The sequence below is a fragment of the Siniperca chuatsi genome, linkage group LG7 (genome assembly GCF_020085105.1).
Source record: "Siniperca chuatsi isolate FFG_IHB_CAS linkage group LG7, ASM2008510v1, whole genome shotgun sequence".
NCBI classification, from domain to species: domain Eukaryota; kingdom Metazoa; phylum Chordata; class Actinopteri; order Centrarchiformes; family Sinipercidae; genus Siniperca; species Siniperca chuatsi.
The window spans coordinates 18,275,904-18,296,306 of record NC_058048.1 but is presented as its reverse complement, the minus strand read 5'-3'; the positions used below and the strand labels follow the sequence as shown (position 1 = coordinate 18,296,306).

General features: G+C 39.2%; 1 protein-coding gene across 2 annotated transcripts; it reads left to right on the top strand.

Annotated features, from left to right (window-relative positions):
* Positions 1-9,163: 9,163 nt before the first annotated feature.
* slc1a5 (solute carrier family 1 member 5) lies at positions 9,164-19,914 on the top strand. 2 transcript variants are annotated; one of them, XM_044202616.1, is made up of 9 exons: positions 9,164-9,988; positions 14,351-14,393; positions 14,501-14,569; positions 15,174-15,340; positions 15,504-15,737; positions 15,951-16,145; positions 16,319-16,453; positions 16,581-16,692; positions 19,287-19,914. In XM_044202616.1, the coding sequence occupies exons 1-9, from the start codon at positions 9,450-9,452 to the stop codon at positions 19,302-19,304; spliced, it is 1,512 nt and encodes a 503-aa protein (XP_044058551.1). In that variant the 5' UTR covers positions 9,164-9,449; the 3' UTR covers positions 19,305-19,914. The 2 variants fall into 2 exon arrangements, with proteins under 2 accessions (XP_044058551.1, XP_044058550.1); XM_044202615.1 differs by having other exon boundaries at positions 9,183-9,988; positions 16,581-19,914.
* Positions 19,915-20,403: the final 489 nt, after the last annotated feature.

The following is a 20,403-nucleotide window of genomic DNA, read 5'->3' as shown; positions in this document are numbered from 1 at the left end:
AGAGACTTTCTCCCCCCTGCGGTCTGGCATGGTATGAGCTATGATCGATGCACTGTTTGTGTCCTTGAGTCTGATGCATGTGAGGAATGTTAAATGTCCCTTGCACCTCACCCCTGGGTCAGAACTTTGGTGTGGCTATACGTAAGGGGAGGAAAGGTATGACTCACAAGGAAGAGAAAAGAATGAGTGAATCATTTGATTTTCCATTTAAATACATCTATATCTTTAGCCTGCACAGAGGAAAACAAGACAGAACAGACTGCTCTGTGTGTAATTGATTGACCTCACCCAAATGCGGTTCATTTATTCAAATACACACAGTGACACAAACATACGCACGTCATGTACACGTATACACAGCGTGGTAATGACATTTGTGCACGTTAACTGCATTGTATTGTGTATTGTCCTCCTTTGACACAGAGGGAATGTTTATGGGCGTCTGTGTCCAGAGGCAGTGGCACTAGGTATCTCACCCTACCTATTACAGACACAGAGAGAGGGAGTATTCAGAGAGATCAAATGAATAGCTGTGAGGAGAGGCAGGGGAAGAATCATTGCCATTTGCAGTGCCAGATTTTCTATAAATGTAATTATTATTAAGTGTAAGCATATACAGTACTGGCTGCCAAAATCTACTACATTTAACAGACAGAGATTAACCAAAACCTGCCAGACACACAAAAAATACATTACTTATGGTTACAAAGCACACAGCATTTCACAGTTCACAAGTTCCTTGACATTGTGATGGAAGGGGAGGAGCAGTGCAGGGTTAAACATTTAAAGCTAACACATATGGGGCACAAAAACAGCTTTCCAACACATGGTGCGGTTTAAACTAGTTTCTCTTAAATAGATGCCTCATGTGGATGTACACTGTGTGTGGATAATTAACTCAGAATGCAAGTTTGTGTTTGTGAATGGGGGAGGATCATGTGAGAAAGAATATGTGTGTGGGGACAATAAAAAGAGATGCACAGTTATATGAATGCACATAACTTGTTCTATAAAAAAGGTGAGCAAATTCAGTTGTAGTACTTATGTCTTGGCAAACTTCAGACATTCAACTTCTTAAATCAATAAATTACTCATTAAAACCAACATATTTAGGCATGTGTGCCCTGTGAGATAAACATAACTGTAAATGTAATAATACATTATTTGTCCCTTTGCCAGCAGGGTTAAAAGAGACTCTTGACTGAAGTTCAAAGCTTCTAAACACAGTTTTAGACTGGATGCTGCTGTTCAGGAGACAAAGTCAGGACCATTTGAGCAACTTGTCTAATGGGCATTGGTTGTAAACTTAAAAGCTTTTCTGATGACTGAAACATACAGCAGGTAAAATAAGTATTGAACACGTCATAATTTTTCTTAGTAAATATATTTCTAAAAGGTACTATTGAAATGAATGAAATTTTCACCAGATGTTGGTAACAACTCATGAAATCCACACATGCAAAGATATTAAACTATAGATGTCCATAAATTGAATTATGTATAATAATGTTAAATGACACAGGGAAAAAGTATTGAACACGCTTACTGAAATTCATTTAATACTTTGTACAAAAGCCTTTGTTGGTAATGACTGCTTCAAGACGCCTCCTGTACAGAGAAATGAGTTGCATGCATTGCTGAAGCGTGACCCATTCTTCCACACAAACAAACAGTCTTCAAATCTTGAAGTTTCCGTGGGCCTCTTCTATGAACTCTGATCTTTAGTTCTTTCCATAGATTTTCCATTGGATTCAAGTCAGGTGATTGGCTGGGCCATTCTAGCAGCTTTATTTTCTTTCTCTGAAACCAATTGAGTTTCCTTGGCTGTGTGTTTGGGATCATTGTCTTGCTGAAATGTCCACCCTCATTTCATCTTCATCATCCTGGTAGATGGCAGTAGATTTTTAATCAAGAATGTCTCTGTACATTTTTCCATTCATCCTTCCTTCAATTATATAAAGTTTGCCAGTACCGTATGTTGAAAAACAGCCCCACACCATGATGTTTCCACCTCCAAACTTCACTGTCGGTATGGTGTTTTAAGGGTGTTTCTCCTCCAAACATGGTGTGTATGGCATCCAAAGAGTTCAATTTTGGTCTCATCTGACCAGACTATATTCTCCCAGTATGTTACAGGGTTGTCCAAATGTTGTGCAGCAAACTTTAAACGTGCTATTTCTTCAGTCTTGTGTGGTGAGCTTGCAAACAGGCCATGGCGGTTGAGTGCATCACTTATCGTTTTCTTTGAACAATTGTACCTGCTAATTCCAGGTCCTTCTGAAGCTGTCCACAAGTGGTCCTTGGCTCTTGAACAACTCTTCTGCTAATTCTTTTCACTCCTCTGTCAGACATCTTGCGAGGAGCTCCTGGTCGTGGCCAGTTTATGGTGAAATGATGTTCTTTCCACTTCCAGATTATGGCCCCAACAGTGCTCACGAAACATTCAGAAGTTTTGAAATATCTCTGCAACCAATGCCATCAGTATGTTTTGCAACAATATGGTTGCGTAGGTCTTGAGCGAGCTCTTTTTTTTTTTTTTTTTTTTTTTTTTAACCTATCATGCGATGTTTCTTCTGTGACACCTTGGTAATGAGACACCTTTTTATAGGCCATCAGTTAGGACTGAACCAGCTGATATTAATTTGCACTGACATGGGGCAGGATTGCTTTCTAATTACTGATTGTCTTGGCTTTCCATGCCTTTTTGCACCTCCCTTTCATCATGTGTTCAATACTTTTTTCCTCCTGTGTGATTTAACATTATAACACATAACTTAATTTATGGACATCTATAGTTTGAGTTTTTCATTACAATAGCACCTTTAGAAATATATTTACTGAGAAAAATGGTGATGTGTTCAATACTTATTTTACCTAGTAGTTCAATTAAGGTGAGTGATAAGACAGGAAGTTTTATTTATTTAGGGTTGTCATTTTCCCACACAAATGTCACTAAGACATTGTAGGTGTGCGGGATAAGATGGATAAAATTATACTTTTTGTCCTACAGACAGAAATGTGTCTTGCTCCAGTCTGACTTATAGCAACATGAAAACATTTTAAATTACATTACAATATAACAGCATCATTTTAAAATTACAAAAAATATGAGGAAAATGAAAACATACTGTTTATCAAAAAATGTACTTATTCATGAAAAATGTATTAACCTTAATTATAGACAGTCCACCACTTTTTCATAGGCAGTATCAAAATGTTGCCATTTGAAACCTCAAATGGTTACACATGGAAACACTGACAAGTTGCACATCAGATGTGAAATCAATCAAAACTGCTAAGCCACTAAGACATCTTTGAGCTTGGAAAAAGCTACAGAAAAATTATTGTGTCCAAGCCCATGGTCCCAGGGAGCAGCCTTGGGTTGAAACTACTCCCATCCAATATCCACCATCCACCATCAGCAGTGCCAGTAGTCACCGCCACTGCTGATCACTGTGCCTAGTGAAGTGCACTCTACATTAGTTTAGTTAGGCAAACAATGCAGAAATGTTGAAAACAATATTAAGTAATTGAGATAATGAAAGGATTTTTTTTTCCACATTGAAATCATAATTTCAGTCTGGTTATAAAAGGCAGGCTGTAACAGCAATGGGGGATGGTTGTAGGCAGGGCATGTGAGTCTGATTACACAGTGTAAATCCGTAAATAATTTCCAGAGGCCCCTCCTGGTCACATAAGGCTCTGTGAGATCAGACAGGCTTTATGGGCTTTCCTGTCACTTCTGGGCTACAGATATAACAGTGGTGCTGAATCTATGTTGTGGGAAATACGAGAAAAGTGAGGAATATTCATATGCATTCATTGTGCTTTAAAAATACAATGCATTCTTTAATTAGGTAGAGTTATAACAAGACTAAGAGTCTACAGCCACGCTAGTAGCTCTGTGAGGCCATACTTAAGCACAGCTATACTTTGAGCAAAATGCTAACGTAAGCATGCTATCATGCTTGCAATGACAATGCTAACATGATGTCTAGTAATGATTACCATGTTAATTTTAGCATGTTAGCATGCTGTCATTTGCTTATTAGCACTACACACAGCACTAAGTACAGCTCAGGATGATGGGAATGTCAGTTTTGAAGGTATTTGGTCATAAAATAAGTATTGGACTCATTAAAATTTGACCTGATGATGGTGCTAGATAAAAAGTCACCAAAGTTATTACAATTCATCCTGAGGGGAACATGAATGCCAGAACCAAATTTCATTGAAATCCATCTGATTGTTGTCAAGATATTTCACTCAAAGTTACAAATGTCAACCTGCTGTGGAGCTAGAAGAATATTCCTACTGAACAAAAGTCAGAAGGATTCATCCTCGGGGGCCCATGAATGTCCATCCATTCAGTATTTGCAACAAACATAAACAGCAGGTCAAATTGACATAATAGACAAAAGCTTCATATACATTCAGTTCTTACCAAATAAAGTTGTTGAATGTGGGTGAGTAGGTTTTTGCTGCGTCATTGGTTGTACCTGGCCTAGTCATTCCTAAGCCTCGAAAAAAAAAAAAAAAACCTCTTGAAAAATGAGATTCCTGGAATTTGTCCCCAAGGATTGAGTTTCAAAATCTTACTTTCCTCTTCCCTACATTTCTTTTAGATTAACATTCAGTCATGTATTTTCATCATGACTCAGCACCTTCTTTGTCTACCATGCAGTTTATGCACACATTCTAATAATTTATCTTCAGTGGAAGCTTTTTTTTGGTGAAAGCCTTTTTGTACTGCACCTTCATCCTGCTACAGAACAACAGTAGAAACAAAATACACGTTAAGGAGTTACCGGATTGGTGCATTAAGATGTTGTATTAAGTTTCCTTTCTGCCTCCACCTTTCTATTTTCTTTATTGTCAGTCTCCCTGTCTCTCACCTGTTGTTCTCACGATACCTGAGAAGCTGCGTTTTGTTATCTGACATGTTCTTTTTTTTCCACGACCCAATTTCAGATGTCAGGTGATGCTTGTGCTCCGTGCCTTTTTTCAGGTACATCATCAAGCAGTAACCTCACCTGTCAGATTTAAAATATTTCACTGTAAATTAAGAATGAGCACCTTTTGGTTTTGTGATTTGTTTTGTGTTTAGAAAAAAAGGAACAAACTGGGGGAAATGTGAGCTTTTCAGATTTAACCATAGTTGAATCACTTTTACCTTTGCACTGTTATAAGCTTGTTTTATATACATGTACACGTCCCTGTTTTGCTTTGCAGAACAACCCTTATTTTTATTTCTTGAGGTAAACTGGTTTCTATTACGGTGCTTCAAGTAAACCTGCATACACGTAATATGAGTTATATCGCAAGGAGAGTCTACAGCCACAATAGCAGCTCTTTGAGGCTGTACAGCAATGTTTTGAGCTGAATGCTAACGTCAGCAGGCTTACATGCTCACAACAACAATGCTAACATGTTGATGTTTAGCACGTGTGTTATGTTTATCATGTTCACCATCTTAGTTTAGCGTGTTAGCATGCTCACATTAGCTAATTAGCACTAAACACAGAGTGCAGGTGAGGCTAATGGGAAAGTCATTACTTTGCAGACATTTCATCATAAACTAAAGTATTGGACAAATTAAAATGTAGCTGTGATGATAACACTAGATGAAAACATCACCAAAGTTATTATTGCCCTTCACATATACAGTGAAACAGAAATTATGTCAATTAGACTGAGGCACAGGCTTCATGGTAGATATAAGTAAGAAAGTATAAGTAGAGAATGTTTAAACCAAAACCTGTTACCATGGTAATTACTGCTCATGTCCACAGCATGCTCAGGGTGGCAATATCATTGATTGAAGACCCCTATCTGTATTGTTTCGTTGTCTGCATTTAGAAGACCAGTCAAATGTTATGTTAAATAACAGCAAAAACTCATCTCCACAGCATGTGTGTGTGTGTGTGTGTATTTTTATAGATGGGGCCTACTCTAGAAAAACTCTCGGCTCTCGTGTGCCTGCGGGTTTAGCTATTGAAGTTGTCCATTCTCACAGAGCAATGCACTATTTCACAGAATCACAGCGATTCCTCCAATCATTAGCACAGTCAGAGGGAACAAAGAACAAGCTTGAGATAACAAACTGAGCACTGAGAGGACAGCTTCCTACCAGCCGGAGTTCTGGTCCTGTGGGCATTCTTTAGTGTTAAAGGTGCTTTTCCCACAAATTTCTACCAGTGGGACCCTGTTTAAAAAGGGCTTGGATTGTTGTTTGAGTGTAAGCTAACCCCAGGCTTTCTTGGACCCCTACATACAAATTTTAAGCTATCAGACTGTACGCCTCAGTATTTCAGACGATGAGAGCCTGTCTCTTGTTTCAGTTTGACACACCTTGCCAAAAACTGCAGGGTGGTAACTCTCTTTGACTGTTACCATCTCAAACGTTCACTCTTACTCATCACCTCCATTCTTATTTTATGCCACCACTTCTCCCTGAAAAATATCTGAATGAACAGAGAAGGGTGTGGTGTATTGTCATTCTCTCTTCACCGTATCGACTGGGTAAGATGCAGTACAGCTGAAATTATGCAAAGGAAGCCCTGCTCCTCGATGATCATCATTCAAACATACCAGATGTTAGATTAATTGTATTGCTGTGCTTGGGGTTCCACGTGCAGATGTTATAACTACAACAATAATAGTATTCTTTGTTGAATTGACAATTGAGAGGAGAGCAAATAAACACACATAGGAGGGAGGTCACATCAAAGTCCAGTGGCAGTCTCCACAGCTGTGTAGGCAAAGCCTCTACCTCTGCACCTGAGCTAATGCAACCCAGATTAACCACTCTAATAAAAGGGAGTAGTCTGGGAAGAGATTAGTAGTGGCAGAATGTGTTATCTTTTAAATTCAGCTTTTACATTAGCTGTAATTTTCAGTTACTTTTCCTCAATTCAAAAGTTTTCTAAATTCTCATTCAGCTTCATGATTTGCATATTCATGCTCAGGGGAACTGCCATGCAGTCGTGCTTTTCACTGATGTGAAACTACTGACAGCAAAATAATCATAATCAAATAATCAAGCAAAATAATCATTGCTGATTACCTCACGCATGGGGACACTTGCCGTTAGCTGCTGTTTGTATATACAAAATATATATATATATATATATATATATATATATAGTTAATCAAAACATGAAAATTCTACTAACATCCATAGGCTTGCTGGGAGGCAAAACTCTGCTTTTGTCTTCAAGGTCTCAAACTACAGTTTATTTCTATTCAATTCACTCTATTCTAATCAGTAATTCGGCCCGGAACATCTGTTGTTCTAGATGTACTCTACAACTCTTGCACCATATAGGGAGAAACAGACATGATCATTGGCTGAGGAGATGGGTGAGGCAGTGTAACATTAGTCCAAAATGCAGTCCTCAATAAAATGAATGTGAATTTATATAACTATATTTGATTGGGGGGGTGGGGGGGGGAATTTTGTGATAATCAATACCACAACCATTGCATTTAAAAATGTGGCAACTAAAAAACGTGATTTTTAAAATATTATACAGTAGTAGTTGTTTTTTTGTGTCATACACATACAAGTTCCCAGCCCATGTGGGCTTAAAGGGCAACTAAAAATAGCTGCAGTGGTGAAACAACATTTGTCAGAAAATACATCATGAAAGATGTTATCATTACATTGCAAACAAAGAACTTTTTCTTTTGTCGGAAACTTTACAAATAGAATCTATAATCATCCAACCACAAGAGGTCATCACAGATAAAGGAAATTTTACTAAAAAGAACAGCCCTTAAATCTTTTGAACAATAAAACATAATATGGACTTTGCCTTCAGGCTAACCTAAATCATATAGCCTAACTAGCAAAGCCTTCCTCTAATGGTAGTGTACCTGTCCACACAGACCAAAGGTCTTTGACTTTTGGTAAAATAAATAATTAAATAATTTATAAAATGTGACACATAAATAAATAAATATTTATAAATAAATAATTTATAACATGTGACACAGATTGATTTCTGTTTGAATTTGCTTCTGTATTTATTTATATTTGTATTAATTCCCATATTTATTTACTTTCCCCATTTAATTTTCCATATAATTTTTTTATTTGTTAATTTGTTTATTTATTCATTCATTTTTTAAATGATTTATTTATGTAATTACGATTGTATTATTTTCCCTTTGCATTTTCCCAAACTTAGTTATTTCTGTCTTTTCTTTTTACGTGTATATCTGCTTCATTATGCAAACGAGGGGGGGCTGTGTGTCATGGGCTTAACTTTTCACCTATTGTTTGAGCGACGTCAGAATGTATAGATACATGCCTTGCTGCCACAACGGTGGCTCACAATACCAAGAAGATTTACAGCTGGCTCCGACCAGGACTCTGATATGGATCATATTTTATGGAAAAAATATTTTCTGGTTTCCCCTCTGATGTCCTCCGGCTGCTCTGCCTCAACTGATTTAACTGAACTGAACTGATTTACGCAGTTTGCAGGTGAAGAGACGGCTTTACTTGCTGCTAACTATAACGTTAGCTGCACTCAGCTAGTTAGCCATGTAGCTGCGGTCCGATTACCTGACTCTCCCCGGGGTGGGAGCTTGAAGCAACGGCAGTCTAAATCATCTGTACTACAGGAGTAAACAATGACACTGCCCCGGTGCTCTCAGCTCCGAGCTCCCAGTCCAGGTAATGGGACAGCAAGCAGCACAGCTAAAGTAGCAAACTGCTAACAACAAGTAGTTAAAGCCATCAGAGTCCCGGTCGGAGCCAGCTTTAAATCGCCTTGGTATGATAGTTTTGAGCCCACTGTCTCTCAGTGGCCAGAAGCCACCGTTGTGTTGGCAAGGCATGTATAGTCGATCTATACACTCTGATCAAGCAATAGCTGAAAAGTTAAGGCCATGACATACAGCCCCCCTCCCCCTCTTTTGCATAATGAAGCAGAAATGCATACAGAAATGTAAAAAGAAATGACAGAAATAAATAAGTTTGGGGAAATAAATGGGGGGAATGTTAATGGAAAATAATATTATTTTTTCTTAGCATTACAAATGTAAAAAAAAAGTATAAAAAATACAGAAGCAAATTAAAAAAGAAATATCAATTTGTCACATTTTATAAGTTATGTAATGCCTAAATTTAAATTAATGTTATTTGTTGTGCATTTAATGGCATTCATTTATTTATTTTGACAGTTCCAGTCAGTTGTAATTGACTACTGCCATAATCCTAAACACGCCCAGCTCCATTTACGTCACGAGCGTGTGGGTTGCCTTTTCTAGATAGATAAGTAGCACAAGGTGTGGAAGAGAGAAGCGCGGCACATTGGGGTGACGGAAGCTGGTAGTCTGTGCTAGTAACAGTAAAAGTTACTCCCACTACAGTAACACTAGTTTAGAGGCAAGTATTTGTGCCCTTACGATAATTTTCAGGGTAACTGTCAACGCGCACAATGTCTGAGAAGATGGACATGGAGGGAGGGAGGACATCCAACGGCGAGGCGCACCTCGACCAGCCGCTGGCCAACGGAGCGAACAGCCACAAGAAGGGCAGCCCGGAGCCGCTGTCCCAGCGGGTGAAGAGGATAGTGATGGCCAACTTGCTGGTGATTCTCACCGTGGCCGGGGTCATCATAGGTGTTTTAATTGGACTTGGTGTGCGTAACGTGGCGCTGACTAGGACCCAGGTCATCTACATCGGTTTTCCTGGTGAGCTGCTCATCAGGCTGCTGAAGATGATCATCATCCCTCTGGTGGTGTGCAGTCTAGTGTCCGGGGCGGCCAGCATCGACCCCAAAGCCCTGGGCAAACTTGGCGGCTGGGCTATGCTCTTCTTCTTGATCACCACCTTAATCGCGTCGTCCATTGGGGTTGTGATGGCGTTCATCTTAACCCCGGGGTCCGTGTCAGTAGCCAAACCCAAGGTGCAAGGCTTGGATGGCGACGTGCCTGCCTCTAAAGAAGTGATAGACTCCTTCTTAGATTTGATCAGGTGAGTGACTCTCCAATGATGTGTAATAGTCCATCATCGCCTCCCCGCCACGCTTCCCGCGGACTCAAGCTAGGTGTCAAGCCTTCAGCTAAGTGACACAGTAGTTTTTGGTTAAGCTTTCAGTAAAAGATACAGGACTGACTTTGCCTTGTGTACAATCTGTTAACTTGGTTTTACTCCCACAGCGGAAATAAGCAAGTTCTAACTACAGGACAGGCCCCAAATTAGACCCCTCGCTAGGCGTGCTGTACGCGACATGACACTGCGTGGTTGCATCAGCTCAGCTGTAGTCACACACTGAGGGTTAACTCCGGGGGCAGAGTGCCACTTGCCACGGACTGTTCAAAAGAAACGACCATGGTCCTTTTTTACAATGTTATTTTGGTTTTATTTTACATTTGGTCTTTATAATATAGCCACGTGTGATATATCGACACGTGTGTCACATTTACCAGTTGAACGGTGTAGTGAAACGCTTCCAGTCAGGACAGCCCCGTGTGTAAAAATAACCCCCTTGTAACCCTGCTTTCTTCTGCTCTGTGGGCGCGCTTTACGATAATTTCAGAGGATGTCAGTTTCTAATGAACTGACTACCAGACGTATGAAGTGGGATATAGTTATTGTTGAGACCATTTATAAAAAGACAAGCTAACGTAGCTAATGTACAGGCGCTCGTGGTAAAGACAAATGTCAAACATCTCACTGATGCCATAAAGATGGCTCAGTGCCCTTTGCCTTGCAGCCTTAAACTTGACCTTTGTTGCTCTTGGAAGTCAGAGTGTATCCATTCTTTCAACACCTCTAAACTTGTCTGGTTGGGAATCAGTAGCCCTGCAGTATGTCTTTATTTATCAACATGAGACATGAGCCACCTCATCTACTGAGGAATAAAGGGGAAGCAATAGTGTTCAGAGCGGGCTAAGAATTGACTCAAAGACTGAAATAGTGAGATGTCAAAATCTTCTGAAACATTATCATACATTAAATTGACGCATCTCACACAAGGGAGGTTGTGAAGGTTCCATGATGTGTGTTTTTCCTCTGTTACACATCTGTTTTATCTGAAAATGAATAGAGGCCAAATGACCTTGCTTATCTGAGCAAACAGTTTATTCAGTAGATTAGTGTACTAAAAAGTTAGTGTATTCAACCTCAACCTTTTGTATACACATTGCCACACATTAGGTGCAATGTCATAGTGTGAGCTCAAGGGGTTTGTGGTGTTTTCCCATGCACAGATATGAAAATGGACTATTAAGTATAAACATAGCATCCTTAGGATTTACTGGGGGAAATACTGGGAGGTACTCTTTGTGACAATCCATCATCGGCTTATTTGATGGCTTCAAACAGGAATTGTGCGCTTTGTATGTTTGTTTTTGTTTAGTTTTTTTTAACCCCATGATTAGTGAGCAGGTTACTGGCAGTACTCTAATAAGAGTTTGTCAAGAGTACACGCACCAACATTGAGAGAGATGAATCTAAACTTGCCTTGCAGTTTCCCATTAACGTAAAGTCTCTGTTCACATGCAATCTTGCTACACGTGCGACTGTATTGCATAACTTTGTCTAGTTATTTTGAACATTTTTGGAACATTCAGTGCTGTTTTCCATGAATTGTGGACTATAAAAGCCAGAACTTTCCACCCTCCTTCCTACTCCTCCTCCAGCAGCGAGACCTAGCCCTGGCAACACCTCCTGAAAACATTTCATGCTGCCCAGAGCCAGATTAGACATGCAAGAGTAACAGGGCAAAACTTAACCATTAACAGATTAACATTGTTACCCTGATTTTTATCAGAGGCCCTTACATAACAGTATCTACAAGTTGCAACACAATATGGTTTACAAAACTCAGATGGGCTATTTAGCATTTTGTCTGACTCTCTGTTCCTGTTTACATCTAGAATCAGCGCAACAGTCCAGTTTATTGTTAAACTGATGTTCCTGAATGCATCATCTCACTGCCGTTGTCCAGATTCATCTACTGTAGCAGGCTGCTGTTTTGGGGAAAAGAAAAAAACACAATCAGGAAAGGAGTTTTTATCTCCGGCAGGATACAAGCCACCACTGCACATGCGCACACACGCATTTACACATTATCCTAATGGGACAGCAGGCAAAACCCTGTGTCTCTCATTAGAGCGAGCCCTCTCGGTTGGTGTCCTGGTTAGTTTTGACAACAAAGACAGTGTTTGACTGAAGAGCTGTTCATCAAAGTGTAAAAATGGCTTGGTCATTGTTCACACAAACTCCATTAAATGCCTCATTGTCCACAGACAGACGCTTACATTAAAAGACCACATGTCTGTCTAGGGATTAATGTGATAAGTGTAACTCTGACTGAAGACACTCCTGCACATTCTTGTTAACATTCCCTCCTTTTTGTTTGTTTTCTCATTCAAAACCAAACAGTTTAAATTCACAGGTAAGCGCTCAGTCAGTGCAAATGCCACTTGTGGATTTATTGACCACGTACAGCATTTGCCTTGAGCTACAGGAATGTCGTAACATTAAATACAGGTTGTGTGGCACAAAGTGTTGGTTCACATATTACCTGCTTTGATCCCAAGTACTTGGGGTATTGGATAATATTTGTAGACTGAGTTTTGTGTGTGTGTGTCCCCTCTTTATTTATTTATTTTTTTTAAGCCTTCACTTTTAGTATTTTCGTCATCCTGTGAATCCAAGCTCAACACAGGCTAGATAATGTACTGTCAAGTAGATTCCCAGCACAACTAAATTAAAGTATGATAGTTTTCTTTTTCAGCTTTCTAAAAACATCACCAGGTAAACATTCAGTTTTGTGCCAGCCCCTTAGAATCAAAGAACAACTTGTTTCTATTCATAAAGACTTAAATAATTGTAGGTTTAATAGTAGTAGAAGAACATTTTAAGGGTAGAGTTTTCTGTTTTACATAAGCTACTTACATTTCAGACTTTTCTTGTATTACATTTTAAATAATGCCTTGTTAGTGTTGCTGGCAACAAAGTCATTTTATTTATTTATTTTACAAATGGGGGGAGGGGAGACAAGGTATTACAAATGTGTGTACACCAGGCAGGCCATAAAGTTACTGAACTTTCCCATCTCATTATACTTTGAAAAATGCACAATGCAAAGCAACGTTGTGCTGCCTTTTTCCAAACATCCAGCTCTTATAGAGACTGAAATGATCTTAGAATATGACTCAGGACAAACCATAGATTGGAGGCCTGTGTCATGTATATACATAGTGATAGTATGTAAATTACATTGACCAGGCTCCAGTCTAGCAGTTTGACTAAAACATTTATCATTTAAAGCTGTATTAAAAATCCATCCAGAATTATACTAAAGTGACACTCAGTTGAAAAGATGTGAGTAACACAAATATCTCTGAATATCCAAAATACAATTTGAGTGTCCAGAAGTCTAACATTGGCTTGAAAGCCTGGCATCCTTTTTGTTATGGCTCTTTGCAGCACAACCAGAATTCAAGCTGTGATTCAGTTACATATTGTTGCATGTCAAACAGTCACATGACATTTAATCCTGATGCACTATGGTTCCAATGAAAGGGAATGAATGGTTGGAAAGAGCTTGTGAAGTTAATGCCTTATTACTCTAAATCCATTACAGACAGCTGAGTAAAAGGGTATCGGGAACACATGGGTTTCATGAGTTCTTGAGAGATTTAATATGCAATTGGACCTATGTACCAACATGTGTGTGTTTTTATGTACTTGTTAGTGGAGAATGAATAACACAACAGCAATTAGAAATGGGGGCAGAGTGGGGGAAAAAAGGAGATTAATAGTTACATTCTCTCAACTATTTCCTCATGATCAACCTTGTGATTCCATCTGTTTGAACTATCACTGACGTCTATGGGGCGTAGCTGCTGTGTCTGCAACACCACTGGTGATAGATTTCTATAGAATAGAAGTAACTAGTGTTTTTTATTTTTTTTTTGTTTTTTAAAGAGTTAAGGTATAAAGTAGGACTGTGACCCAGAGCTGCTTTGTAGAGTTAAACTCATGTATGTGGTGTGCAAACAGTTCAGATTTCATCAGAAACATTCATGAACTCAAGGGAGGCCAGTTTATGGCTTAACAATGTGTTTGCCTTGTAGCAAATGTGTCCTTGCTCTGTGTCCATTCATATAAGTTGTGTGTGTGTGCACGTGCGCAGATCAAGAAAGAACCAAATAAGGCCCAAGCACTTATATTGTGTTCTGCTTTTCAGTTCCCAAACATGTAATTTCTCTCCCTCCAATTACAGCCACATCTTTTTCACTGGATTTTCCCAAGGCATCTGCTATATTCTGAGCCCAGGAATTGAAAGTGTTGTTTAATTGTTTTGTCTTTATCTCCACACAGAAACATCTTTCCCTCCAACCTGGTGTCTGCTGCCTTTCAATCAGTAAGTACTGCATCTTGATTCTATAATTTTACATAATTATGCTTTTAAAATTATATAAAGGAAATATTTAGATAAGATAACTGTGCAAAACCTTCTTTCCCGTCCAGTACGCAACCAGCTACAAGCTGGTTACCAAGAACGGCACAGATGGAAACCCCAATGTCACAGTGGAGAAGGTGAGCTAAGTGAATGGCCTAGTTGACCACATAAAATAGGCCACAAATACGCTACATAACATAAGGGCACCATCTTGTTGTGTCTCTAGAATGATGACTTGTGTGGATCTGTGTCTCCTGACTGTCTTTTTCATGCGTATCTTTGTAGCCGTGTTTCCATCAATGTATTTTTATGCACATTTTGAATTATCGCATTAGAAAAGGTTGATGGAAATGGCAAAAAACAGTTTTTACGCTCGCTTGAGGTTGTTTTTTTGTTTTTTTTAAAGAGCTAATGCGCTTAATGGGAGATGTAAACACCTTTCCCGAATACGTTCTGATGTAGCAAACATTTAACTCACATGACTGATCAGCTGTTTCCACTCCAAGAGGAGGAAGAGGAGAAGAAGCTGTTTCCACTGTCGGCATCTTCCTGGATATTCCCATATCCCCCTTTTTCTCTTGTAGATGTCTTCTGCCAACTTCTGATGAAACTATGCTTTGCGTAGCCTTTATTTGCTCCAAACCAGTTGACTTAAACATGCCTAAATCCCCCCAAACATTTTAAAAGTTTGCTTCAAATTTGCTTGACAATTAGATGGAAACACGACTTGTGTCTCTCTAGGTGCCCTTTGGAATAGACCAGGATGGCATGAATATTCTTGGTCTGGTAGTGTTTGCCATTGTGTTTGGTGTGGCTTTGAGGAAGCTGGGAGAGGAAGGAGAGATCCTCATCAAGTTCTTTAACTCCTTCAACGAGGCCACCATGGTGCTGGTCTCCTGGATCATGTGGTAAGAAAGACCTGCATGTTTCTGGGTTAGGGACTGGAATAAAATCAGTATGAAGCTCACATATGTTTGACCATTGTGCTATGTTCCAGGACCATAATAATCAGCAGCATTGTACTGTCCTTTCCCTTTCTTTCTCTTTCCTGCACTTCTCCTGTCTCTACAGGTATGCCCCTCTTGGTATCATGTTCCTTGTAGCTGGCAAGATCGTTGAGATGGAGGATGTTGGCAAACTGTTTGCCAGTCTAGGAAAATATATTGCCTGCTGTATCATAGGACATGCCATCCATGGCCTTCTTGTGCTGCCCGCCATCTACTTTGTCATTACAAGGAAGAACCCATACACCTTCCTCTGGGGGATATTCACAGCTCTGGCAACAGCCTTCGGAACAAGCTCCAGGTAATAAACTCACTGCTGCTTACTTCTCCGACTCTCCCGCACACACACTTGTTTGTTCTCTCTGGTTGTTAAATATCAAATACTGAGGTTCTCCTGTTCTAAAACAGACACACACACACACACACACACACACACACTTCTCTCTACAAACAAACATGCACATACCTTCATCACCTTCATACACTCACACATCCCCTATTCCTTGTTTCTTAGCTCTGCCACTCTGCCCCTGATGATGAAGTGTGTGGAGGAAAATAACGGCGTATCCAAGCACATCAGTCGTTTTATCCTGCCCATCGGAGCGACGGTCAACATGGACGGAGCTGCTCTCTTCCAGTGTGTGGCTGCTGTTTTCATCGCTCAGCTGAACAACACTTCCCTTAACTTCATCCAAGTCATTACCATCCTGTAAGTCCTAAAGCCACTGAAACACATCTGCAGTTACACAACTGGATTAAATACTATGTCAATCAAGTAGTTGTAAATATATTCAGTACTCAATGATATATACAATTTAATGTTAGTGAAAACGCTGTGTAAAATTCTGTGTTTAACTGTGTCATCTTCTCCTAATGTGTTAGTGTGACAGCTACAGCATCCAGTGTTGGAGCAGCAGGTATACCTGCTGGTGGTGTGTTGACCCTAGCTATCATCCTGGAGGCAGTAGGACTGCCCACCAATGACATCTCTCTCATCCTGGCTGTTGACTGGCTTGTGTGAGTACAAACCTTTGTATTTTATGTGGACATGCAGCATGACAGCCAAGTAACGGTTATAACATGAGGCAGTTTGTTAAATATCATAATATTAAAATTGCTTGCCATCCAATCTGTCTTTCTTTAGTGACCGTACCTGCACAGTGCTGAATGTAGAGGGCGATGCCTTTGGAGCCGGGCTCTTGCAGAACTTTGTGGACCGCACGTCGAAACGAGAGGAGGGAGCAGAACTGAGCGAGGTCAGGCTGGAGGGAGACCCATCAGCTGCTGCCCCCGAGCACTCACCACTCATCGAAAAGCGAGGTTGGAAGGACAGTGCAGAAAGTCCTAAGACAGTTCTGTCTGAGTCTGCCATGTAATCCAGCTGATGATATCATCAATGACCCTCTCACTTATTTGACACTACCGCCAGCTAAAACCTGAGGTTCAAGCCCCCTTTTTAATTTTTTCTGCCCTGAAGAAACGGTTTCGTGGCGAGAGGATGAATTCAAATCTATTACGTACAGTGACTTTTGTTTCCTTGTTGAGGGACAATATTGTAAATTAGCCTGGCTATTGTTTTTGAGACTAATGTTGCATTTGGTCGGTCCTCATCAATTTTAAAGGGACAGTTCACCCCAAAATCAAAAATACATTTTTTTTTTCCTCTTACCTGTAGTGCAATTTATCCATCCAGATTGTTTTGGTGTGAGTTGCCCAGTTTTGGAGATATCGGCTGTGGAGATGTCTGCATTTTTTTTAATATAATGGGACTATATGGCACTATATGACTTGTGGTGCTCAAAGCTTAAAAAACAAACCAAAAAACACAACAGCAATGTCTCTTTCCAGAAATCACGACCCGGTTACTCAAGATAATCCACAGATTTGTTGTGAGCAGTTTCATGTAGGGACTATTTTCTTTCTACCGATAGTCCCTACATGAAACTGCTCCCAACAAATCTGTGGATTATCTTGAGTAACCGGGTCGTGATTTCTGGAATAAGACATTGCTGTTGAGTTTTTCAAATTTATTTTTTTGGGCGCTTTGAGCGCCACAAGCCAAGTACTGTAAAATCTCATTATATTAAAAAAAAATAAAGGCAGACATCTCTATGGCCAATATCTCCAAAACTCTGCAACTCACACCAAAACAATCTGGATGGATAAATTGCACTACACGTAAGATGAAAAATATGTATTTTTGATTTTGGGGTGAACTGTTCCTTTTTTTTTTTTTTTTTTTTTTTTTAAAGTCAGAATTTATCATGTGACCATGTTGTATAAACCAGATGTTCATCGGTCACAACTAAGTTAATATTGTGACCAGTATATACATCCACTGCAATGTCAAGAGGCTGGACCAGTGACCCTCTGCACAATGTCGGTAATGGCAGATCTAATGTTATAAATAGAAGACATGTTCCATTCATTTATGATGGAGGGATGAAAGTTACATGGATGCATTTACCTATTGGCTGTTACCAATTTTTACACTCACAAGTAAACTGCAGGTATTTACCACTTCCTGGTGGGAAAACGTGAATTTCCGACTTTAAAAGTTGACGAGGACCACCATACAGCTTGCTGCACCAGTCTGCGTTAGCAAGACAAGGTTTTCATATTCTCCATCTGGAATCTATTAACTTCCTTAATTTTTGTTGACGTCACTTTTTTTTTTTTTGTTGTTTCTTTTCAACTTTGTCAGATTTAAACCTTCCCAGACAGGAAAATAATCATATATAAAATGTATCATTTTATGCATTGAATACATTTTGTATTTTATCATACATGATTATGGCCACTTTCAAGCAGATTTTATCTAACATATTTAAACTATATGTCTTGTATATGATTTGTAAAGGATATGGAACAGGAGTTTTAACTATACTATGCATGAAAATGGCTATGATAATGTAAGTATGACAAAATGAACAAACATTTGTTGTTTTTTATAGTTTTTTTGGGGGGGGGGGTTGAAGGCTTATTGTGTCTGTGGTAACTCCATCTCAATGATTCTCTTGATCAATTGATGTACAATGCATTTCTCTTGGTGTGAAACCTGTTCTCAAGATTATATTTATGCTCCAAAGCACACAAAATGAAATAATATCCTCAATAATGTTCCAAAGCTGAATGAAGGAACTTTTTCTCAAGGACTTAAAAATATGTCAACATGGATGGACAGATTGACCTCCAAGCATTTCTGCCTCTTCAGATGGACATCAGTGTGATGGCAGGCAACATAACCTCAGGTTTAACTATGACTTGAAGACTGTCCTTCCAACTGCTCCTTAATAGTCTGAGACCAAAAATCACACCAACTCAGCAAACAGGAAGGAGACTGTTGAACTCCTGATAACATTGAACAACATTTCCAGGGAGATATGCTTAATTTATTTATTTTTTTTAATATATAGCCCACATTTTTACTCATGCTGCTGCTCTGTGTAGGTCCCAGCATTTTAGCAAGGCACAAAGGACTTTAGTGAAAGTAAGGCCGCTTCAACTTAAACCTATTCATGTTTAGGCTGTGATGGCCATGAACTGAAGAAATACGAGTTATATGGGTATTAAGGCCTCCTTGTATGTCATTGTTGATGCCTCAGATAATTATTTCTTAAAATTCATATTTACTTCCCTAAGCCAATGTTTTGACATGTTAGTAATTCCAAATTTGTTATTTTTGCCAGCTTCAAGTCTTCTTGTAGTAACTGGTTGGTGATTTTTATTTTTTTTTAACAATTATGTTCATTTTTTTCTTGGTCTTATTTTCAACTTGTGGGTGAAAGTCTGGACTGTGTGTACAAGATGCTTTCATTTGGTGATTTATTTTTATTTTTTTCTTTTGCAGTTTGGCGGCAGGCATTAAGAAAACTTCAAGACTTGAGACTTGTGTGGTGTAGCAGTGATGACATGAGTTGTATTTGTTGTACACTAGAGGGATACTGTCTGTTTTCAGATGCAACATACATTATGCAACATATGCTGTATGTGATTAACTGTATAGTTGCACTATTGAATGTTTTATGTCTTCCATCCATGTTAACTGTTTAAAGCTATACCAAATGACTGGGGCAAATGCCGCTAATGTTATATACAAAATGTATGCAGTGCGTTCAAGTCTGTATTCTTGATCAGCTTTATACTGTGCTAATTGTGCAGTATTTCCCATGAAATCATTGCAGGCTTTTATATATCAATGCTAAAACATTAACTGTGGCCTCGAAACTGCTATTGTGCTTCAGTTTCTACTTAATACCTTTTTGGTGCAAGGTTGTAAAGATGTTAACATTCCTTCTGAGATCTTTCACCATATGGCTGTCTGTCTGGATTCAATCATAGTGTATGTGTTGTGTGTATGCACAAGGTAGTTGTACTGATTTTATTACAGTGGGGCTGGTTTCAAAAACAAAAATCCCAGTTACAGTATGAATATACTGTCTTTAGGTTTTAAACAATAAAGTAATTTTTTTTAATAATTTGGCTGTGTGTCTTGGTTGTTTGTTACCTTCTCTGTGTGTTTAAACCCTACTTACTGCTGTGTCTAGTTGCAAACACTGCATATTTAAGACATATTTAAAATGCACCGAGATCCACCGAGGCCATATATGAACAATGCTGGTTATCCATTGGTAAGAGGAATGCAAACACACCTCGAGGAATAGAATAGGTGCAGCATCAACAAGTGGAAGGCAGCTGTTTTTAAATACAAAGCAACGTCTGCTTGAGTAGGATCAGGAAGCTAGTTTACGTCACAGATACAGTCCTGTTTGTCCTGTAAAATCCTCCACCCTTTGAACGTCCACCATATGGCTGACGAACTCCTACAATGCTGTTGCCAGTGCATGAACACAATTTAGTGTAGAGGCTTAGGAATTACAAAGGCCATAGAATAACTAGGTGTGTTGTGCCACCTAGTGTTCAAAAAGAATTGTACATTTACTGTATTTAGAATGAATTTGCCAACA

Bases quoted from the DNA above. Each gene is read 5' to 3' on its own strand.
- slc1a5 (XM_044202615.1), top strand. From the start codon at position 9,450: ATGTCTGAGAAGATGGACATGGAGGGAGGGAGGACATCCAACGGCGAG. The intron at 15,738-15,950 runs GTAATAAACTCA...CTTGTTTCTTAG, and splicing joins GCCTTCGGAACAAGCTCCAG to CTCTGCCACTCTGCCCCTGA. The intron at 16,146-16,318 runs GTAAGTCCTAAA...CTAATGTGTTAG, and splicing joins ATCCAAGTCATTACCATCCT to TGTGACAGCTACAGCATCCA.